Here is a 24,690-nt window from a genome sequence, read left to right on the forward strand (position 1 = left end):
CGTTTAATATTTCTTACAGGGCTAGTTTAGTGGCCACAAACTCCTTTAGTTTCTATTTGGAAAACTATCTCTTCTTCTATTCTGAATAATAGCCTTGCTAGATAAGGTAATTGGCTGCATATTTTTTCCCATTCAGCACTTTGAATTTATCATGCCACTCCCTTCTGGTTTGCGAGAAAATGGAAGCAACTCAAGTCTATTAAGAGCTTAATAAACAAAATATCTTAATATATTAATGAAATGGACTATTACATAGCAATATAGATAGATATTTGCCACAGGCATAATGCTGAAAGGGGCCATATGCAAGAAAGCATATACAGTAAGATTCATGTATATGAAGTTCAAAAAAGCATAAAAAATAATTTATCATGATAGAGGTCAAGTTTTGGGTGGTATCAATCAGTTTAAGGCATGAGGAACACTGTTGAAATACTGGAAATATCCCATATTTTTAACCTGGTCAGTGGTTGCATGTATTTATACATATGTGGTAATCCATTGGGATTTACACTTAAGATATGTACACATTATTGTATGTATATTATGCATCAATAATAGTTGTGTTTTTTTTTTTTTTAAGAAGTGATGCTCAGGCTTTTCCCCCTAGTAGTTAGTCAGGAAAACAGCTGCCCGGAATTGAGAATTCAGTGGTCAGTCCTAATACTGAGATTCCAAGACCTTGTGTCTTTTTTAAGTTCATCAGCTGCATCCTAGACTCAAAATGGCTTCATTATTTAGTGCTTGATACCATCCCAAAATGATATTAGCCATAAGGAAGAGGGGAAAGAATCTTTCCAAATAAAAGTACAGTAGAAGCCTCTTTAGCCAACCTCCACTTATCTACCTTGCCAGAGTTCAGGAAATCTATATTCCCCACCTTAAACATAACTGATGTGCCAGCTTTCCATACACTGTCATCTTGTAGTACATTTTATAGAAGAGATTTTTCCAAAAGTACAGGGTGAGACCCATTAGTGGGCCATTAAACCAACATTATTGGGTGATGACTAACACTTTTGTTATAAAACAATAGAAAAGGGAAAATTGAAATCAGTACACAGGTAGCAACAACTATGTACATTACAATAAATACTGAAGCCATCAAGTCCAGTGTAAGAATCAAAGGAATGGTATTATGAATGCCTGTATCGTGGAGGGACTGGCCATTCCATAGGGTGCTCACTGATATCTCATTTTAGTTTTCAATTTAACCATTACTCTAATGAGATAATTTAAGTCATACAGTCTAATTTTATAACATAATTCAGTTATTGGTGAAGTAAGGTGTGGGGGAGGTTTTTTCACATTTGTCATAATATCTGTTTTGAAATTTGGGTTTTTAGAGGAATTGAGATTATCAAGTGGGATGTTTTTTATGTTTGAGACCTTTTAATTTAACAAATACAAATGTCCTTAAGATGTATTATTTTGAATGATGAAGAAAAAATGAAGTGGCATATTCATGGTCAAATTCTTGATCTGGACAAGCAAATAAGAAAAACAAAGGGGATTTTCCCATACATACAGTAAACCTCAACTTTGGATATTATTCCTAAAAAATACATTCTTATGTTGAAAATTATTTTAAACATACTTTTTCAAAACTGAAAGGAAATAAAGTCTTTAATATGAATTATGGTATTGTGTGAATAATTAACAATGAAGGTTTAAAACCTTCAGAATTTAAAAGACAATTGAAAACACACAAGGCTAAGCTTGTCAGCAAGTCTTGTGTACACTATCAACTAAATGAAAAAGACATGAATATGTTGAGTTTTTTTCCTAATTGCTAAATGACTGTTGTGAGAAAATTGCATCATTGCCATATGTGGTTCCATATTGTGTGGCAAAAGAGAAAATGGCATAACAGTTGCTGGAATAAATATATTACAAGAAGATTTGGATATGGTGCATGTAATTTTTGGTTAAAAAAGAATATAAATTAAAATGATCATAACACATAGCATAATAGCTCATTGAATTTATTTTGTTATAGAATACATTTAGAGTTTGGTATATATTTTAAAAAGCAAGTTGATGAAAGTTCTGATACTGCATGCTGTATGACAACTTTAATTCACATCTTATATATATGGTGAGATGATTTTATGTAGGATTTGGTGGCCAATTCTAATGTAGATTCACACATAAAGATATTACGTATTTTTGCAAGATTGGAACAATACATCATTGATCAATATAAAGTGAAAAAACTAAAGAAATAATAAGTGATAAAACAACCATATAATAGGGATTTTACCTCAGTTATTAAAAAGTTAGGTGATATAAAAATAATGAAAATTTACCACTCAGATCTCCTGATTTATTTTGAGAGACAGAGAGTGTGGGGGAGGGACAGAGGTGAGGGAGAGAGAATCCCAAGCAGGTTCTGCATAGCATGGAGCCTGACATGGGGCTCAATCTCACGAACCTGTGAGATCATGACCTGAGGCGAAATCAAGAGTCAGACGCTTAATTGACTGAGCCACCCAGGTGCCCCAATAAATAAATAGACTTTACAAAATTTAAAAAAGAAGAAGAAAGAACTTAAAAAGAAAAAAACGATGCTAATATGCTATCTACAAGAGACTGCCTTTAGATACAAAAAGAGAGAAGTTAAAATGGAAAAAGTTGCTCCATGCAACAGTAAGTAAAGGAGAGCTGAGGTGGCCATACCTAAATCAGATAAAATGGACTGTAGGTAAAAAAAAAAATGTTGCAAGAGGCAGAAAAAAATCATTAGATATTGATAAAAAGCATCAATTAATCAAGAAGATATAATACTTATAAACATATGCACCAAACAAGAGACCTGACATATGTGGAGCACACATTGACTGAATTGAAGGGACAAATAGACAGTTCTACAAAGTAGTTCATGAATTCAATATCTCACTTTCAGTAATGGATAACACATCTAGACAGAAGACCAATAGGGAAATAGAGGATTTGACTAACACTATAAATTGACTGGAACTAACAGACATATATAGAACATTTCACTCAATAACACTGGAATACACATTATTCTCAAGGGTATATGGAACATTCTCCAGGAAAACCATGTTGGGTCACAATAGTAGTTCTCAATAAATTTTATTTATTTATTTATTTATTTTTAATTTTTTTTAACGTTTATTTTTGAAACAGAGAGAGACAGAGCATGAACGGGGGAGGGGCAGAGAGAGAGGGAGACACAGAACCGGAAGCAGGCTCCAGGCTCCGAGCCATCAGCCCAGAGCCCGACGCGGGGCTCGAACTCACGGACCGCGAGATCGTGACCTGAGCTGAAGTCGGACGCTTAACCGACCGAGCCACCCAGGCGCCCCTCTCAATAAATTTTAAAAGATTGAAATCATACCAAGTATCTTCTCTTGACCACAATGGAGTGAAACTAGAAATCCATAACAGAAGTAAACTGGAAAACACACAAATATGTGGAAAATGAACAACACACAGTTAAACAACCTATTGGTCAAAGAATGAATCATGAGGACGATTTAAAAAATACATTTAGACTATTGAAAACAAAAACATAGCATACCAAAACTTGTGGGACACAGCAAGCAAAAGCAGTGCTCAGAGGAAAATATATTTATTAGTCAAAAGGTATAGGAAAATCAAAATCACAATGACATGCCACTTCACACCCACTACAATGGCTGTAATTTTTTAAAAAGTGTTGGTGAGGATGTGGAGAAATTGGAACTCTTGTACACTGCTGGTGGGAATGTAAAATGTTTCCACTGCTGTGGAGAACGGTTTGATGGTTCCTAACAAAATTAAACACAGAAGTGCCATATGACCCAGCTCCTCGACTCCTAGGTATATACACAAAAGAATTGAAAACAGGTGCTCAAAAAATGCCTGTACATGAATGCTCACGCCAGCTTTATTCACAATATTCAGAAGGTTGAAACAACCCATATGTTCATCAAGAGATGAGTGGATAAACAAATGGTGGTATATACATACACTGGAATATTATTCACCCAGAAAGAGGAATGAAGTACTGAAATAGGCTTCAATGTGAATGCACTCTGAAAACATTATGCTAAGTGAATGAAGCTGTACACAAAAACTCACATATAGTATGATTCCATTTATGTGAAATGTCCGGAAGAGAAAATACATAGAGATAGAAAGCAGATTGTTTGCCTGGGGCTGAGGAAGAGGAAGAAATGGGAATAACTGCCTAAACTGTATGAGGTTTCATTTTGGGGTAATGAAAATACTTTGGAGCCAGATAGAGGTGGTTTTTTGCACAGCGTTTTAAGTGTACTAAACACCAATGGATTGTTCACTTTAAAATGATTAATTTTATGTTTGTGAATTTCACCTCAAATAAAAGGCATCACTACAAATTCCACAAAACCTGCAAGGATAAGAAGTATTATAAACAAACCCATGTCAATAAATTTGACAGCTAATCTGAAATGCATACAAAGTGTGTCAGCATTATGATTCCCTTTATATAAAACCATGTGTACATATGCTTATGTGTGTGTGCATTTATGAGTAAATTGTTCCAAATGATTCTGTAGAATGGCTATGCCAATTTACATGCTCAGAAACAACGTATGAGAGTAACTGTTGCCCTCCCCATTTCAAAAACAATCTTACAACTCATACCTTTCGCCTCAGTGTTTACATGTCCAAAAACTTGTCCTGAAGGACAGTTTGCACACAGACATGTATATGAGGAGGCAAACAGCAGGAATAGAATTTGCCCAGGATCATGGGACCAAGGGAATTGAGGGAATTGGCAGAAGAATGAGTGACTGGAAGACTGGGACATCTGAGATGGCTAGAGAAGGAGACCAAGGATGTGAAAGCCTGATGATGTAGAGAGAGGAAGTAGAGGGGCCATGGGATGGGTTCCATGGTCCCTGCCCATGAGGGAACTCAGACAGCTTGGAGAGCCTAATTTGAGCCAGATACTGCAACTGCTTGCTAACACATGAGAGTGCCTCTCTTCCTCATGATGTGGCAGGGAGGTGTGCACTGAGGTCTCTGTCTTTGCACTTCTTGCCCTTGATCATTGAGGCGTTACATGGAATAACATGGAATCACTCCTTATGTAATAGCAGTTATTCCCTTAGTTCATATTTCCAAGAAATTCACACACCACTATATGGATTCCTCGTGTAAATGTACATGAAGAACTGAAAAGTAGCAAGTGGTAGGAAATAACTTATGTGAGACCTTATAATAGAGGCATAATTTGTAAACTGGTGGTACCTCACCTATGTCATCACTTATAGGATGGCAACTTGAAATCTGGTACTGTTATTATACTATTATACTGTTATTCATGTACCACCATTATTTTAATTTCAAAAATTTCAAATGTGCCTGCTGGTGGTCTAAAGTTACAAACGTTACAGAAGTGTGGAAAATAAATTGCACAAGTGTCCCTTCAAACTCTTGCCTGCGATTCTGTACTTCTAATTGCCAGTCATTGGGAAAGGTCTCACAGGACTGGCCATAACGTGAAACTGGGTGCTATTGTTGTCTATCTGGAAGTGAAACTAAATGCCTGAACCCCACCCCACCCCAAGCTCGTGGACACAGAGCACCCTTGTCAGCGGTCTGAGAAATGCACTGGGCAGGCAGGCTGACTCTCCCTCACTCTCAGGTGCTAAAATGAGATTCCTTCCACAGTGCCCCGTCAGAAAGGGGGAGGAGGAAGTAGAGTGGATGGCTGAGAAGACAAGTGCAAGCATGGTGAGAGGTTTGAAAAGGCCCATTTCCCATTCATCTGTGTGCAAATCATAAAACTGTTGATGGTGTGCCTTTGAATGCATTCAAATGATCAGGAATAAGAAGTAAAATAGGTGAGTCCTCATCTTCCTTCCTTCCACAGCCCTCACTAGCCAGTAGGCAACCGTTGCAAAGCCCCTGTTGTTCCAGGTCACATGGCTGCTTCTGCATGCCTCCAGGTAGAGCATCTGACTGAGCCACACTGTTTCCAAAGACCAATCCCTGAAAGCAGTGTGTGTCCATTTTCATCAGAATTTATTGACACACTACCTATGAAGTCAAGCCTGGTGTACTGTCAGGGGGCTGCCAGTGTGAATAATGTGGAGGAGATGGCAGGGCCTCTCAGTCCTGGACCCATTGCCTCATGGTCAGGGCAGGGGAAGAGCGATCCAGGACACACATCATACAACGTGCAGCATCATTCTTTATTATGAAGATAAACAGCAATCATGAGTGGGGGAAATACACAGAACAACTAATACTTCAGGTGATTATGTTACCTGGCCTGCTAGCCAAAGGTAACTTTGGCTTCTTGGTCAGCCTGGCCTCCATCCCCAGTCATGGGCATGGCCTCAGGCTGGATAAAAGACAACCAAGATGATGTGGACATCCAAGGCTTCTTCTAGGTAATTTGTTTGAAGGCCTCCTCTGGGACCTTGCCCTCGTTCTGGAGGGAAGGAGTTGGGACGTCAGATGAACCAGATCACAGAGTTTCATTCCCAGACCACCCAGCCTCCACCTTCTTGGCCTTCCTGAAGTCCCAGAAGCACCCATCTGTAACCCACTTAATGGATCCCAGACCTCACCTTGAGCATAGTGAAGACCTGACCAGCTCTGGTGTAGTTCCACTCGTTGTCCTGAAGGCACCTGGAGTGGGAGGATAGATGACTTCCATTAGTACCACAGTACAGAGACGCTGACCATGCGACGCTAAATATATGCCACCTTTTTGCTGGTATTCATGTACCACCAGTATGACCACTATGTGTAATGATGAAGAAAGACCTAGTGAAAATGTCTATCACATCTGACACAAAATGTCATGCCCATTAGACTTCAAAACAGAAAATTGGAGTTCTCCAAAAGAACACAGGAACTTAATATATTTTGATAAAGAAAAACATCCAAGAACACAGGAGCTTAATATAAATTGATAAAGAAAAACATTCAAGAGGATAGATGGAAATTTTAAAAGTACAAGTTTCCCATCATTTTTATTGAACTATAATGCACATACCGTATTGTTATTATTATTTTATGCACATACCATTTTTAAAATTGTTTTAATGTTTATTTATTTTTGAGAGAGAGACAGAGCACGAGCAGGGGAGGGGCAGAGAGAGAAGGAGACACAGAATCGGAAGTAGGCTCCAGGCTCTGAGCTGTCAGCACAGAGCCCCATGTGGGGCTCAAACCCATGAACCGTGAGATCATGACCTGAGCCGAAGTTGGGCTCTCAACTGACTGAGACACCCAGGCGCCCCGGTGCACATAACATTTTAAAGCATGCAATTCGGTGTTTTCTTAGTATATCCACAAGATTGCTCAACCATCACCACTATCTAATTCCCAAATAATTTTATCACCTCAAAAAGAAACTCCCTAGACATTAGACACGACTCGCTATTCCTCCCCTTTCCCCAGGCCTTGGAAACCACTAATCTGCTTTTGGTCCCTGTAGATTTGCCTATGCTGGACATTTCATATAGATGGAATCACACACTACGTGACCATTTGATACTTGCTTCTTTCACTTAGCATAATGTTTTCAAGGTTCATCCATGTCATGGCATATATCAGAACTGTATTCTTTTTTATGACTGAATAATATTCTACCATATGGACATACCAAGATTGTTTATCCATTCATCAGCTAAAGGACATTTGGGTTGTTTCTGCCTTTTGGCTATAATGAACAATGCTGCTATGAACATTCCCATACAAGTTTTAGAGTGAACATATGTTTTCACTTCTCCTGGTAGATCCTTAGGAGTGGAATTTCTGGGTCATACGGTAACTCCATATTTAACATTTTGGGGAACTGTCAAAATGTTTTCCCCAACCACTGCTCCATTTTTCATTCTCACAAACAAATACATGAGAACTCCGATTGCTGCACATCCTCACTGACACTTGTTATCACTCGTTTATTGATTAAAGCCATTCTAGTTGGTGTGAAGTAGTAACTCACTGTGTTTATTTTTAATTTAATTTTTTTATTTTTTAAAATTTACATCCAAATCAGTTAGCATATAGTGGAACAATGACTTCAGGAGTAGATTCCTTAGTGCCCCTTACCCATTTAGCCCATCCACCCTCACACGAACGCTCCCGCAACCCACAGTTTGTTCTCCATATTTATGAGGCTCTTCTGTTTTGGCCCCCTCCATTTTTCTTTTTTTTTTTTTCAATATATGAAATTAATTGTCGAATTGGTTTCCATACAACACCCAGTGCTCATCCCAAAAGGTGCCCTCCTCAATACCCATCACCCACCCTCCCCACCCTCCCACCCCCCATAAACCCCCAGTTCTCAGTTTTTAAGAGTCTCTTATGCTTTGGCTTTCTCCTACTCTAACCTCTTTTTTTTTCCTTCCCCTCCCCCACGGGTTTCTGTTAAGTTTCTCAGGATCCACATAAGAGTGAAACCATATGGTATCTGTCTTTCTCTGTATGGCTTATTTCACTTAGCATAACACTCTCCAGTTCCATCCATGTTGCTACAAAGGGCCATATTTTGTTCTCTCTCATTGCCTTGTAGTACTCCATTATGTATATATACCACAATTTCTTTATCCACTCATCAGTTGATGGACATTTAGGCTCTTTCCATAATTTGGCTATTGTTGAGAGTGCTGCTATAAACATTGGGGTACAAGTGCCCCTATGCATCAGCACTCCTGTATCCCTTGGGTAAATTCCTAGCAGTGCTATTGCTGGGTCATAGGGTAGGTTTATTTTTAGTATTCTGAGGAACCTCCACACTGTTTTCCAGAGTGGCTGCACCAATTTGCATTCCCACCAACAGTGCAAAAGGGTTCCCGTTTCTCCACATCCTCAACAGCAGCTATAGTCTCTTGATTTGTTCATTTTGGCCACTCTGACTGGCGTGAGGTGATATCTGAGTGTGGTTTTGATTTGTATTTCCGATAAGGAGGGATATTGAGCATCTTTTCATGTGCCTGTTGGCCATCCGGATGTCTTCTTTACAGAAGTGTCTTTTCATGTTTTCTGCCCATTTCTTCACTAGGTTATTTGTTTTTCGGGTGTGGAGTTTGGTGAGCTCTTTATAGATTTTGGATACTAGACCTTTGTCTGATATGTCATTTGCAAATATATTTTCCCATTTCGTTGGTTGCCTTTTAGTTTTGTTGGTTGTTTCCTTTGCTGTGCAGAAGCTTTTTATCTTCATAAGGTCCCAGTAATTCACTTTTGCTTTTAATTCCCTTGCCTTTGGGGATGTGTCGAGTAAGAGATTGCTACGGCTGAGGTCAGAGAGGTCTTTTCCTGCTTTCTCCTCTAGGGTTTGGATGGTTTCCTGTCTCACATTTAGGTCCTTTATCCATTTTGAGTTTATTTTTGTAAATGGTGTGAGAAAGTGGTCTAGTTTCAACCTTCTGCATGTTGCTGTCCAGTTCTCCCAGCACCATTTGTTAAAGAGGCTGTCTTTTTTCCATTGGATGTTCTTTCCTGCTTTGTCAAAGATGAGTTGGCCATACGTTTGTGGGTCTAGTTCTGGGGTTTCTATTCTATTCCATTGGTCTGTGTGTCTGTTTTTGTGCCAATACCATGCTGTCTTGATGATGACAGCTTTGTAGTAGAGGCTAAAGTCTGGGATTGTGATGCCTCCTGCTTTGGTCTTCTTCTTCAAAATTCCTTTGGCTATTCGGGGCCTTTTGTGGTTCCATATGAATTTTAGGATTGCTTGTTCTAGCTTTGAGAAGAATGCTGGTGCAATTTTGATTGGGATTGCATTGAATGTGTAGATAGCTTTGGGTAGTATTGACATTTTGACAATATTTATTTTTCCAATCCATGAGCAGGGAATGTCTTTCCATTTCTTTAAATCTTCTTCAATTGCCTTCATAAGCTTTCTATAGTTTTCAGCATACAGATCCTTTACATCTTTGGTTAGATTTATTCCTAGGTATTTTATGCTTCTTGGTGCAATTGTGAATGGGATCAGTTTCTTTATTTGTCTTTCTGTTGCTTCATTGTTAGTGTATAAGAATGCAATTGATTTCTGTACATTGATTTTGTATCGTGCAACTTTGCTGAATTCATGTATCAGTTCTAGCAGACTTTTGGTGGAGTCTGTCGGATTTTCCATGGATAATATCATGTCATCTGCAAAAAGCGAAAGCTTGACTTCATCTTTGCCAATTTGGATGCCTTTGATTTCCTTTTGTTGTCGGATTGCTGATGCTAGAACTTCCAGCACTATGTTAAACAACAACGGTGAGAGTGGGCATCCCTGTCGTGTTCCTGATCTCAGGGAAAAAGCTCTCAGTTTTTCCCCGTTGAGGATGATGTTAGCTGTGGGCTTTTCATAAATGGCTTTTATGATCTTTAAGTATGTTCCTTCTATCCCGACTTTCTCAAGGGTTTTTATTAAGAAAGGGTGCTGGATTTTGTCAAAGGCCTTTTCTGCATCGATTGACAGGATCATATGGTTCTTCTCTTTTTTTTTGTTAATGTGATGTATCACGTTGATTGATTTGCGAATGTTGAACCAGCCCTGCATCCCAGGAATGAATCCCACTTGATCATGGTGAATAATTCTTTTTATATGCTGTTGAATTCGATTTGCTAGTATCTTATTGAGAATTTTTGCATCCATATTCATCAGGGATATTGGCCTGTAGTTCTCTTTTTTTACTGGGTCTCTGTCTGGTTTAGGAATCAAAGGAATACTGGCTTCATAGAATGAGTCTGGAAGTTTTCCTTCCCTTTCTATTTCTTGGAATAGCTTGAGAAGGATAGGTATTATCTCTGCTTTAAACGTCTGGTAGAACTCCCCTGGGAAGCCATCTGGTCCTGGACTCTTATTTGTTGGGAGATTTTTGATAACCGATTCAATTTCTTCGGTGGTTATGGGTCTGTTCAAGCTTTCTATTTCCTCCTGATTGAGTTTTGGAAGAGTGTGGGTGTTCAGGAATTTGTCCATTTCTTCCAGGTTGTCCAATTTGTTGGCATATAATTCTTCATAGTATTCCCTGATAATTGTTTGTATCTCTGAGGGATTGGTTGTAATAATTCCATTTTCATTCATGATTTTATCTATTTGGGTCATCTCCCTTTTCTTTTTGAGAAGCCTGGCTAGAGGTTTCTCAATTTTGTTTATTTTTTCAAAAAACCAACTCTTGGTTTCGTTGATCTGCTCTACAGTTTTTTTACATTCTATATTGTTTATTTCTGCTCTGATCTTTATTATTTCTCTTCTTCTGCTGGGTTTAGGCTGCCTTTGCTGTTCTGCTTCTAGTTCCTTTAGGTGTGCTGTTAGATTTTGTATTTGGGATTTTTCTTGTTTCTTGAGATAGGCCTGGATTGCAATGTATTTTCCTCTCAGAACTGCCTTCGCTGCGTCCCAAAGCGTTTGGATTGTTGTATTTTCATTTTCGTTTGTTTCCATCTATTTTTTAATTTCTTCTCTAATTGCCTGGTTGACCCACTCATTCGTTAGTAGGGTGTTCTTTAACCTCCATGCTTTTGGAGGTTTTCCAGACTTTTTCCTGTGGTTGATTTCAAGCTTCATAGCATTGTGGTCTGAAAGTATGCATGGTATAATTTCAATTCTTGTAAACTTATGAAGGGCTGTTTTGTGACCCAGTATATGATCTATCTTGGAGAATGTTCCATGTGCACTCAAGAAGAAAGTATATTCTGTTGCTTTGGGATGCAGAGTTCTAAATATATCTGTCAAGTCCATCTGGTCCAATGTATCATTCAAGGCCCTTGTTTCTTTATTGACTGTGTGTCTAGATGATCTATCCATTTCTGTAAGTGAGTGTTAAAGTCCCCTGCAATTACCACATTCTTATCAATAAGGTTGCTTATGTTTATGAGTAAACGTAAAAAGTTGTTTTTTATATTTGGGGCCTCCCGTATTCGGCACATAGACATTTACAATTGTTAGCTCTTCCTGATGGATATACCCTGTGATTATTATGTAATGCCCTTCTTCATCCCTTGTTACAGCCTTTAATTTAAAGTCTAGTTTGTCTGCTATAAGTATGGCTACTCCAGCTTTCGTTTGGCTTCCAGTAGCATGATACATAGTTCTCCATCCCCTCACTCTCAATCTAAAGGTGTCCTCAGGTCTAAAATGAGTCTCTTGTAGACAGCAAATAGATGGGTCTTGTTTTTTTCATCCATTCTGATACCCTATGTCTTTTTGTTGGCGCATTTAGTCCATTTACATTCAGTGTTATTATAGAAAGATACGGGTTTAGAGTCATTTTGATGTCAGTATGTTTTATGCTTGTAGCGATGTCTCTGGTCCTTTGTCTCACAGGATTTCCCTTAGGATCTCTTGTAGGGCTGGTTTAGTGGCGACGAATTCCTTCAGTTTTTGTTTGTTTGGGAAGACCTTTATTTCTTCTTCTATTCTAAATGACAGACTTGCTGGATAAAGGATTCTCGGCTGCATATTTTTTCTGTTCAACACATTGAAGATCTCCTGCCATGTCTTTCTGGCTTGCCAAGTTTCAAAAGAGAGATCAGTCACAAGTCTTATAGGTCTCCCTTTATATGTGAGGGCACGTTTATCCCTTGCTGTTTTCAGAATTTTCTCTTTATCCTTGTATTTTGCCAGTTTCACTATGATAGGTCGTGCAGAAGATCGATTCAAGTTACGTCTGAAGGGAGTTCTCTGTGCCTCTTGGATTTCAATGCCTTTTTCCTTCCCCATTTCAGGGACGTTCTTAGCTATTATTTCTTCAAGTACCCCTTCAGCACCTTTCCCTCTCTCTTCCTCCTCTGGAATCCCAATTATGCATATATTATTTCTTTTTAGTGTATCACTTAGTTCTCTAATTTTCCCTTCATACTCCTGGATTTTTTAATCTTTTTCTCAGCTTCCTCTTTTTCCATAATTTTATCTTCTAGTTCACCTATTCTCTCCTCTGCCTCTTCAATCTGAGCCGTGGACATTTCCATTTTATTCTGCATGTCATTTAAAGCGTTTTTCAGCTCCTCCTGACTGTTCCTTAGTCCCTTGATCTCTGTAGCAAGAGGTTCTCTGCTGTCCTCTATACTGTTTTCAAGCCCAGCGATTAATTTTATGACTATTATTCTAAATTCACTTTCTGTTCTATTATTTAAATCCTTTTTGATCAGTTCATTAGCTGTTGTTATTTCCTGGAGATTCTTCTGAGGGGAATTCTTCTGTTTGGCCATTTTGGATAGTCCCTGGTGTGGTGGGGACCTGAAGGGCACTTCCCCTGTGCTGTGGTGTATAACTGGAGTCTGTGTGCGGGGCCAAAGTCAGCCCTGATGTCTGCCCCCAGCCCACAACTGGGGCCACAGTCAGACTTGTGTGTGCCTTCTCTTCCCCTCTCCTAGGGGCGGGATTCACTGTGGGGTGGCATGGCCTATCTGGGCTACGTGCACACTGCCAGGTTTGTGGTGCTGGGGATCTGGCGTATTAGCTGGGGTGGGTAGGCAAGGTGCACGGGGGCAGGAGGGGCAGGCTTAGCTCACTTCTCCTTAGGTGATCCACTTCAGGAGGGGCCCTGTGGCAGCGGGAAGGAGTCAGACCCGCTGCCAGAGGGGTGACTCCGCAGAAGCACAGCGTTGGGTGTTTTCGCGGAGCAAGGTCCCTGGCAGGAACTGGTTCCCTTTGGGATTTTAGCTGGGGAATGGGCGAGGGAGATGGTGTTGGCTAGTGCCTTTGTTCCCCACCAAACTGAGCTCTGTCTTCCCGGGGCTCAGCAACCTTCCCTCCCTTTGTCCTCCAGCCTTCCTGCTTTCCAAGCAGAGCTGTTAACTTATGACCTCCCAGATGCTAAGTCCCGCTTGCTTTCGGAACACACTCCGTCTGGCCCCTCTGCTTTGCAAGCCATACTTGGGACTCTGCTTGGCCGGCAGGCCGCCCCTCTGCCCCGGCTCCCTCCCGCCAGTCTGTGGAGCACGCTCCGCCTCGCTGCCCTTCCTACCCTCTTCTGTGGGCCTCTCGTCTGCGCTTGGCTCCAGAGACTCCATTCTGCTAATCCTCTGGCGGTTTTCTGGGTTATTTAGGCAGGTGTAAGTGGAATCTAAGTGATCAGCAGGACGCGCAGTGTGCCCTGCGTCCTTCTATCCCACCATCTTCCCTATTCCTCCCCCTCCCTGTTTTTATATTATTTTTGTTTCCCTTCCCTTATGTTCATCTGTTTTGTCTCTTCAGGTCCTCATATGGGTGAAGTCATATGAGTTTTGTCTTTCTCTGACTGACTAATTTCATTTAGCATAATACCCTCCAGTTCCATCCACGTAGTTGCAAATGGCAAGATTTCATTCTTTTTGATTGCCGAGTAATACTCCATTGTATACATATACCACATCTTCTTTATCCATTCATCCATTGATGGACATTTGGGCTCTTTCCATACTTTGGCTATTGTTGATAGTGCTGCTATAAACATGGGGGTGCATGTCTCCCTTTGAAATAGCACACCTCTGTCCCGTGGATAAATGCCTTGTGGTGCAATTGCTGGGTCATAGGGTAGTTCTATTTTTAGCTTTTTGAGGAACCTCCATACTGTTTTCCAGAGTGGCTGCACCAGCTTGAATTCCCACCAGCAATTCAAAAGAGATCCTCTTTCTCTGCATCCTCGCCAACATCTGTTGTTGCCTGAGTTGTTAATGTTAGCGATTCTGACAGGTATAAGGTAGTATCTCATGGTGGTTGTGGTTTGTATTTCCCCGATGATGAGTGATGTTCAGCATTTTTTCATGTGTTGGTTGGCCATCTGGATGTCTTCTTTGGAGAAGTGTCTATTCATGACTTTTGCCCATTTCTTCACTGGATTATTTGTTTTTTGAGTGTTGAGTTGGATAAGTTCTTTATAAATTTTGGATACTAACCCTTCATCTGATGTGTCATTTGCAAATATCTTCTCCCATCCTGTCGGTTGCCTTTTAGTTTTGCTGATTGTTTCCTTCACTGTGCAGAAGGTGTTTATTTTGATGAGGTCCCAGTAATTCATTTTTGCTTTTGTTTCCCTTGCCTCCGGAAACGTGTTGAGTAAGAAGTTGCTGCGGCCAAGTTCAAAGAGGTTTCTGCCTGCTTTCTCCTCGAGGATTTTGATGGCTTCCTGTCTTACATTGAGGTCCTTCATCCATTTTGTGTTTATTTTTGTGTATGGTGTAAGAAAGTGGTCCAGGTTTATTCTTCTGCATGTCGCTGTCCAGTTTTCCCAGCACCACTTGCTGAAGAGACTGTCTTTATTCCATTGGATATTCTTTCCTGCTTTGTCAAAGATTAGTTTGCCATACGTTTGTGGGTCCATTTCTGGGCTCTCTATTCTGTTCCATTGATCTGAGTGTCTGTTCTTGTGCCAGTGCCATACTGTCTTGATGATTATAGCTTTGTAGTATAGCTTGAAGTCTGGGATTGTGATGCCTACTGCTTTGGTTTTCTTTTTTTTTTTTTTTTTTTTTTTTTTTTTTTTTTTTTTTGTTACTAATCATATGATTACTGAAAACAGTTTTATTTTTTTTTTTTTTTTTTTTTTAATGAAGTTTATTGACAAATTGGTTTCCATACAACACCCAGTGCTCATCCCAAAAGGTGCCCTCCTCAATACCCATCACCCACCCGCCCCTCCCTCCCACCCCCCATCAACCCTCAGTTTGTTCTCAGTTTTTAACAGTCTCTTATGCTTTGGCTCTCTCCCACTCTAACGTCTTTTTTTTTTTTCTCCCTTCCCCTCCCCCATGGGTTCCTGTTGAGTTTCTCAGGATCCACATAAGAGTGAAACCATATGGTATCTGTCTTTCTCTGTATGGCTTATTTCACTTAGCATCACACTCTCCAGTTCCATCCACGTTGCTACAAAAGGCCATATTTCATTTTTTCTCATTGCCACGTAGTATTCCATTGTGTATATAAACCACAATTTCTTTATCCATTCATCAGTTGATGGACATTTAGGCTCTTTCCATAATTTGGCTATTGTTGAGAGTGCTGCTATGAACATTGGGGTACAAGTGCCCCTATGCATCAGTACTCCTGTATCCCTTGGGTAGATTCCTAGCAGTGCTATTGCTGGGTCATAGGGTAGGTCTATTTTTAATTTTCTGAGGAACCTCCACACTGTTTTCCAGAGCGGCTGCACCAATTTGCATTCCCACCAACAGTGCAAGAGGGTTCCCGTTTCTCCACATCCTCTCCAGCATCTATAGTCTCCTGATTTGTTCATTTTGGCCACTCTGACTGGCGTGAGGTGATACCTGAGTGTGGTTTTGATTTGTATTTCCCTGATAAGGAGCGACGCTGAACATCTTTTCATGTGCCTGTTGGCCATCTGGATGTCTTCTTTAGAGAAGTGTCTATTCATGTTTTCTGCCCATTTCTTCACTGGGTTATTTGTTTTTCGGGTGTGGAGTTTGGTGAGCTCTTTATAGATTTTAGATACTAGCCCTTTGTCCGATATGTCATTTGCAAATATCTTTTCCCATTCCGTTGGTTGTCTTTTAGTTTTGTTGGTTGTTTCCTTTGCTGTGCAGAAGCTTTTTATCTTCATAAGGTCCCAGTAATTCACTTTTGCTTTTAATTCCCTTGCCTTTGGGGATGTGTCGAGTAAGAGATTGCTACGGCTGAGGTCAGAGAGGTCTTTTCCTGCTTTCTCCTCTAAGGTTCTGATGGTTTCCTGTCTCACATTTAGGTCCTTTATCCATTTTGAGTTTATTTTTGTAAATGGTGTGAGAAAGTGGTCTAGTTTCAACCTTCTGCATGTTGCTGTCCAGATCTCCCAGCACCATTTGTTAAAGAGGCTGTCTTTTTTCCATTGGATGTTCTTTCCTGCTTTGTCAAAGATGAGTTGGCCATATGTTTGTGGGTCTAGTTCTGGGGTTTCTATTCTATTCCATTGGTCTGTGTGTCTGTTTTTGTGCCAATACCATGCTGTCTTGATGATGACAGCTTTGTAGTAGAGGCTGAAGTCTGGGATTGTGATGCCTCCTGCTTTGGTCTTCTTCTTCAAAATTCCTTTGGCTATTCGGGGCCTTTTGTGGTTCCATATGAATTTTAGGATTGCTTGTTCTAGTTTCGAGAAGAATGCTGGTGCAATTTTGATTGGGATTGCATTGAATGTGTAGATAGCTTTGGGTAGTATTGACATTTTGACAATATTTATTTTTCCAATCCATGAGCAGGGAATGTCTTTCCATTTCTTTAAATCTTCTTCAATTACCTTCATAAGCTTTCTATAATTTTCAGCATACAGATCCTTTACATCTTTGGTTAGATTTATTCCTAGGTATTTTATGCTTTTTGGTGCAATTGTGAATGGGATCAGTTTCTTTATTTGTCTTTCTGTTGCTTCATTGTTAGTGTATAAGAATGCAACTGATTTCTGTACATTGATTTTGTATCCTGCAACTTTGCTGAATTCATGTATCAGTTCTAGCAGACTTTTGGTGGAGTCTATCGGATTTTCCATGTATAATATCATGTCATCTGCAAAAAGCGAAAGCTTGACTTCATCTTTGCCAATTTTGATGCCTTTGATTTCCTTTTGTTGTCTGATTACTGATGCTAGAACTTCCAGCACTATGTTAAATAACAACGGTGAGAGTGGGCATCCCTGTCGTGTTCCTGATCTCAGGGAAAAAGCTCTCAGTTTTTCCCCGTTGAGGATGATGTTAGCTGTGGGCTTTTCATAAATGGCTTTTATGATCTTTAAGTATGTTCCTTCTATCCCGACTTTCTCAAGGGTTTTTATTAAGAAAGGGTGCTGGATTTTATCAAAGGCCTTTTCTGCATCGATTGACAGGATCATATGGTTCTTCTCTTTTTTTTTGTTAATGTGATGTATCACGTTGATTGATTTGCGAATGTTGAACCAGCCCTGCATCCCAGGAATGAATCCCACTTGATCATGGTGAATAATTCTTTTTATATGCTGTTGAATTCGATTTGCTAGTATCTTATTGAGAATTTTGGCATCCATATTCATCAGGGATATTGGCCTGTAGTTCTCTTTTTTTACTGGGTCTCTGTCTGGTTTAGGAATCAAAGTAATACTGGCTTCATAGAATGAGTCTGGAAGTTTTCCTTCCCTTTCTATTTCTTGGAATAGCTTGAGAAGGATAGGTATTATCTCTGCTTTAAACGTCTGGTAGAACTCCCCTGGGAAGCCATCTGGTCCTGGACTCTTATTTGTTGGGAGATTTTTGATAACCGATTCAATTTCTTCGCTGGTTATGGGTCTGTTCAAGCTTTCTATTTCCTCCTGATTGAGTTTTGGAAGAGTGTGGGTGTTCAGGAATTTGTCCATTTCTTCCAGGTTGTCCAATTTGTTGGCATATAATTTTTCATAGTATTCCCTGATAATTGTTTGTATCTCTGAGGGATTGGTTGTAATAATTCCATTTTCATTCATGATTTTATCTATTTGGGTCATCTCCCTTTTCTTTTTGAGAAGCCTGGCTAGAGGTTTGTCAATTTTGTTTATTTTTTCAAAAAACCAACTCTTGGTTTCGTTGATCTGCTCTACAGTTTTTTTAGATTCTATATTGTTTATTTCTGCTCTGATCTTTATTATTTCTCTTCTTCTGCTGGGTTTAGGCTGCCTTTGCTGTTCTGCTTCTATTTCCTTTAGGTGTGCTGTTAGATTTTGTATTTGGGATTTTTCTTGTTTCTTGAGATAGGCCTGGATTGCGATGTATTTTCCTCTCAGGACTGCCTTCGCTGCGTCCCAAAGCGTTTGGATTGTTGTATTTTCATTTTCGTTTGTTTCCATATATTTTTTGATTTCTTCTCTAATTGCCTGGTTGACCCACTCATTCGTGAGTAGGGTGTTCTTTAACCTCCATGCTTTTGGAGGTTTTCCAGACTTTTTCCTGTGGTTGACTTCAAGCTTCATAGCATTGTGGTCTGAAAGTATGCATGGTATAATTTCAATTCTTGTAAACTTATGAAGGGCTGATTTGTGACCCAGTATATGATCTATCTTGGAGAATGTTCCATGTGCACTCGAGAAGAAAGTATATTCTGTTGCTTTGGGATGCAGAGTTCTAAATATATCTGTCAAGTCCATCTGATCCAGTGTCTCATTCAGGGCCCTTGTTTCTTTATTGACCGTGTGTCTAGATGATCTATCCATTTCTGTAAGTGGGGTGTTAAAGTCCCCAGCAATTACCACATTCTTATCAATAAGGTTGCTTATGTTTATGAGTAATTGTTTTATATATTTGGGGGCTCCGGTATTCGGCGCATAGACATTTATAATTGTTAGCTCTTCCTGATGGATAGACCCTGTAACTATTATATAATGTCCTTCTTCATCTCTTGTTACAGCCTTTAATTTAAAGTCTAGTTTGTCTGATATAAGTATGGCTACTCCAGCTTTCTTCTGGCTTCCAGTAGCATGATAAATAGTTCTCCATCCCCTCACTCTCAATCTAAAGGTGTCCTCAGGTCTAAAATGAGTCTCTTGTAGACAGCAAATAGATGGGTCTTGTTTTTTTATCCATTCTGATACCCTATGTCTTTTGGTTGGCGCATTTAATCCATTTACATTCAGTGTTATTATAGAAAGATACGGGTTTAGAGTCATTGTGATGTCTGTATGTTTTATGCTTGTAGTGATGTCTCTGGTACTTTGTCTCACAGGGTCCCCCTTAGGATCTCTTGTAGGGCTGGTTTAGTGGTGACAAATTCCTTCAGTTTTTGTTTGTTTGGGAAGACCTTTATCTCTCCTTCTATTCTAAATGACAGACTTGCTGGATAAAGGATTCTTGGCTGCATATTTTTGCTGTCTAGCACCCTGAAAATCTCGTGCCAATTCTTTCTGGCCTGCCAAGTTTCAAAAGAGAGATCAGTCACGAGTCTTATAGGTCTCCCTTTATATGTGAGGGCACGTTTACCCCTTGCTGCTTTCAGAATTTTCTCTTTATCCTTGTATTTTGCCAGTTTCACTATGATATGTCGTGCAGAAGATCGATTCAAGTTACGTCTGAAGGGAGTTCTCTGTGCCTCTTGGATTTCAATGCCTTTTTCCTTCCCCAGTTCAGGGAAGTTCTCAGCTATGATTTCTTCAAGTACCCCTTCAGCACCTTTCCCTCTCTCTTCCTCCTCTGGGATACCAATTATGCGTAAATTATTTCTTTTTAGTGTATCACTTAGTTCTCTAATTTTCCCCTCATACTCCTGGATTTTTTTATCTCTCTTTTTCTCAGCTTCCTCTTTTTCCATAACTTTATCTTCTAGTTCACCTATTCTCTCCTCTGCCTCTTCCATCCGAGCTGTGGCGGTTTGCATTTTGTTTTCCATTTCCTTTAAAGCGTTTTTCAGCTCCTCGTGCCTGTTCATTAGTCCCCTGATGTCTGTAGCAAGAGATTCTCTGCTGTCCTGTATGCTGTTTTCCAGCCCAGCGATTAATTTTATGACTATTATTCTAAATTCACTTTCTGTTATATTATTTAAATCCTTTTTGATCAGTTCATTAGCTGTTGTTATTTCCTGGAGATTCTTCTGGGGGGAATTCTTCCGCTTGGTCATTTTGGATAGTCCCTGGTGTGGTGAGGGCCTGCAGGGCACTTCCCCTGTGCTGTGGTGTATAACTGGAGTTGGTGGGCGGGGCCGCAGTCCGACCTGATGTCTGCCCCCAGCCCACCGCTGGGGCCACAGTCAGACTGGTGTGTGCCTTCTCTTCCCCTCTCCTAGGGGCGGGATTCACTGTGGGGTGGCGTGGCCCGTCTGGGCTACTTGCACACTGCCAGGCTTGTGATGCTGGGGATCTGGCGTATTAGCTGGGGTGGGAAGGCAAGGTGCACGGCGGCAGGGGGGGCAGGCTTAGCTCGCTTCTCCTTAGGTGATCCACTTCAGGAGGGGCCCTGTGCAGCCGGAGGGAGTCAGATCGCTGCCGGAGGTTTGGCTCCGCAGAAGCACAGAGTTGGGTGTTCGCGCGGAGCGAGCAATTTCCCTGGCCGGAGCCGGTTCCCTTTGGGATTTTGGCTGGGGGATGGGCGGGGGAGATGGCGCTGGAGAGCGCCTTTGTTCCCCGCCAAACTGAGCTCTGTCGTCCGGGGGCTCCGCAGCTCACCCTCCCTTTGTCCTCCAGCCTTCCCGCTTTCTGAGCAGAGCTGTTAACTTATGACCTCCCAGACGCTAAGTCGCGCTTGCTGTCGGAACACAGTCCGTCGGGCCCCTCCGCTTTTGCAAGCCGGACTCGGGGGCTCTGCTTGGCCGGCGAGCCGCCCCTCCGCCCCGGCTCCCTCCCGCCAGTCCGTGGAGCGCGCACCGCCTCGCCGCCCTTCCTACCCTCTTCCGTGGGCCTCTCGTCTGCACTTGGGTCCGGTGACTCTGTTCTGCTAATCCTCTGGCGGTTTTCTGGGTTATTTAGGCAGGTGTAGGTGGAATCTAAGTGATCAGCAGGACGCGCGGTGAGCCCAGCGTCCTCCTACGCCGCCATCTTCCTAGTCTCCTGGTTTTCTTTTCCAAGGTCGCTTTGGCTATTCGGGGTCTTTTCTGGTTCCATACAAATTTAAGGATTATTTGTTCTAGCTCTGTGAAGAACGCTGGTGTTACTTTGGTAGGGATTGCATTGAATACGTAGATTGCTTTGGGTAGTATCGACATTTTAACAATATTTGCTCTTCCTACCCAGGAGTATGAAATCTTTCTCCATTTTTTTGTGTCTTCTTCAATTTCTTTCATCAGCTTTCTATAGTTTTCAGTGTATAGAATTTTCACCTCTTTGGTTAGATTTATCCCTAAGTATTTTATGTTTTTTTGTGCAACTGTAAATGGGATCGATTCTTTGATTTCTCTTTCTGTCACTTCGTTGTTGGTGTATAGGAATGCAACCGATTTCTGTGCGTTGATTTTATATCCTGAAACTTTGCTGAATTCATGAATCAATTCTAGAGGTTTTTGGTGGAATCTTTTGGGTTTTCCATATAGAGTATCATGTCATCTGCAAAGAGTGAAAGTTTGGCCTCCTCCTGGACGATTTGGATGCCTTTTGTTTCTTTGTGTTGTCTGATTGCAGAGGCTAAGACTTCCAATACTATGTTGAATAATAGTGGCGAGAGTGGACATCCCTGTCTTGTTCCTGACTTTAGGGGGAAAGCTCTCAGTTATTCCCCATTGAGGATGATATTAGTGTTGGGTCGTTCATATATGGCTTTTATGATCTCGAGGTATGCTCCTTCTATCCCTACTTTCTTGAAAGTTTTTATCAAGAAAGGATGCTGTATTTTTTCACGTACTTTCTCTGCATCTACTGAGAGGATCCTATGGTTCTTGTCCTTTCTTTTATTGATGTGATGAATCACATTAACTGTTTTGTGGATATTGAACCAGCCCTGCATCCCAGGTATAAATCCTGCTTGGTCATGGTGAATAATTTTTTTTAATGTATTGTTGGAGCCGGTTGGCTAATATCTTGTTGAGGATTTTTGCATCCATGTTCATCAGGGAAATTGGTCTATAGTTCTCCTTGTTAGTGGGGTCTCTGTCTGGTTTTGGAATCAAGGCAATGCTGGCTTCATAGAAAGAGTTTGGAAGTTTTCCTTCCATTTCTTTTTTCTTTTTTTTTTGGAACAGTTTCAAATGAATAGGTGTTAACTCTTCCTTAAATGTTTGGTAGAATTCCCCTGGAAAGCCATCTGGCCCTGGACTCTTGTTTTTTGGCAGATTTTTTGATTACTAATTCGATTTCCTTACTGGTTATGGGTCTGTTCAAATTTTCTATTTCTTCCTGTTTCAGTTTTGGTTGTGTATATGTTTCTAGGAATTTGTCCATTTTTTCCAGATTACCCATTTTATTGGCATATAATTGCTCATGTTCTCCTATTATTTTTTTTATGTCTGTTGTGTTGGTTGTGATCTCTCCTCATTTATTCTTGATTTTATTTATTTGGGTCCTTTCCTTTTTTTTTTTCTTTTTGATCAAAATGGCTAGTGGTTTCTCAATTTCGTTAATTCTTTCAGAGAACCAGCTTCTGGTTTCATTGATCTGTTCTACTGTGTTTTTGGTTTCGATAGCATTAATTCCTGCTCTAATCTTTATTATTTCCTGTCTTCTGCTGGTTTTGCATTTTATTTGTTGTTACTTTTTCCAGAGCCTTAAGGTGTGAGGTTAGGTTGTGTATCTGAGATCTTTCTTCCTTCTTTCGGAAGGCCTGGATTGCTATATAGTTTCCTCTTATGACTGCCCTTGCTGCGTCCCAGAGGTTTTGGGTTGTGGTGTTATCATTTTCATTGACTTCCATATACTTTTTAATTTCCTCTTTAACTGCTTGGTTAGCCCATTCATTCTTTACTAGGATGTTCTTCAGTCTCCAAGTATTTTTTCCCTTTCCAAATTTTTTCTTGTGGTTGATTTCAAGTTTCATAGCATTGTGGTCTGAAAATATGCACGGTATGATCTCAATCTGTTTATGCTCACTGAGGGCTGATTTGTGTCCCAGTGTGTGGTCTATTCTGGAGAACATTCCATGTGCACTGGAGGAGAATGTATATTCTGCTGCTTTAGGATGAAATATTCTGAATATATCTTTTAAGTCCATGTGGTCCAGTGTGTCATTCAAAGCCATTGTTTCCTTGTTGATTTTTTGGTTAGATGATCTGTCCATTGTTGTGAGTGGGGTGTTGAAGTCTCCTACTATTATGGTATTACTATCGATGAGTTTCTTTATGTTTGTGATTAATTGAGTTATATATTTGGGTGCATCCACATTTGGCATGTAAATGTTTACAATTGTTGGGTCTTCTTGGTGGATAGACCCCTTGATTATGATATAATGCCCTTCTGCATCTCTTGATACAGTCTTAATTTTAAAGTCTAGATTGTCTGATATAGTATGGCTACTCCGGCTTTCTTTTATTGACCATTAGCATGATAGATGGTTCTCCATCCCCTTATTTTCAATCTGAAGGTGTCTTTAGGTCTAAAGTAGGTCTCTTGTAAACAGCATATAGATGGATCTTGTTTTCTTATCCATTCTGTTACCCTATGTTTTTTGATTGGAGCATTGAGTCCATTGACGTCTACAGTGAGTACTGAAAGATATGAATTTATTGCCATTATGAAGCTTGTAGAGTTGGAGTTTCTGCTGGTGTTCTCTGGTCCTTTCTAATCTTTGTTGCTTTTGGTATCTATCTACCTATCTATCAATATAGATGATATAGATATAGATATAGATATAGATATAGATATAGATATATTTTCATCTTTTCTCCCCTCAGAGAGTCCCCCTTAAAATTTCTTGCAGGGCTGGTTTAGTGGTCACAAACTCCTTTAATTTTTGTTTGTCTGGGAAACTTTTTATCTCTCCTTCTATTTTGAATGACAGCCTTGCTGGATGGAGAATTCTTGGCTGCATATTTTTCTGATTCAGCACACTGAATATATCCTGCCACTCCTTTCTGACCTTCCAAGCTTCTGTGGATAGGGCTGCTGCAAACCTGATCTGTCTTCCCTTGTAGGTTAGGGACTTTTTTTCCCTTGCTGCTTTCATGATTCTCTCCTTGCCTGAGTATTTTGTGAATTTGACCATGATATGCCTTGTTGATGGTCGGTTTTTGTTGAATCTAATGGGGGTCCCCTGTGCTTCCTGGATTTTGATGCCTGTGTCTTTCTCCAGGTTAAGAAAGTTTTCTGCTATGATTTGCTCACATAACCCTTCCAGCTCTATTTCTCTCTCTTCCTCTTCTGGGACCCCTATGATTCTGATGTTGCTCCTTTTTAATGAGTCACTGATTTCTCTAAT

General features: G+C 40.3%; 1 protein-coding gene across 1 annotated transcript in view; it reads right to left on the reverse strand.

The window, feature by feature from the left end:
* Nucleotides 1-6,388: 6,388 nt before the first annotated feature.
* The window catches only part of LOC124509143 (nuclear RNA export factor 2-like), a 32,054-nt gene continuing 13,752 nt past the window's right edge, over nucleotides 6,389-24,690 (reverse strand). The window contains exons 20-21 of the mRNA XM_047075718.1: nucleotides 6,573-6,633; nucleotides 6,389-6,433 (exon numbers count right to left, since the gene is read on the reverse strand). Of these exons, the coding sequence (XP_046931674.1) occupies nucleotides 6,389-6,433; nucleotides 6,573-6,633 (106 nt within the window). The remainder of the gene's footprint in view (nucleotides 6,434-6,572; nucleotides 6,634-24,690) is intronic.

The sequence above is a fragment of the Lynx rufus genome, unplaced genomic scaffold (assembly GCF_022079265.1).
Source record: "Lynx rufus isolate CCGP_SWC_20201006 ecotype Redwood Valley unplaced genomic scaffold, mLynRuf1.p SCAF_14, whole genome shotgun sequence".
Classification (NCBI taxonomy): domain Eukaryota; kingdom Metazoa; phylum Chordata; class Mammalia; order Carnivora; family Felidae; genus Lynx; species Lynx rufus.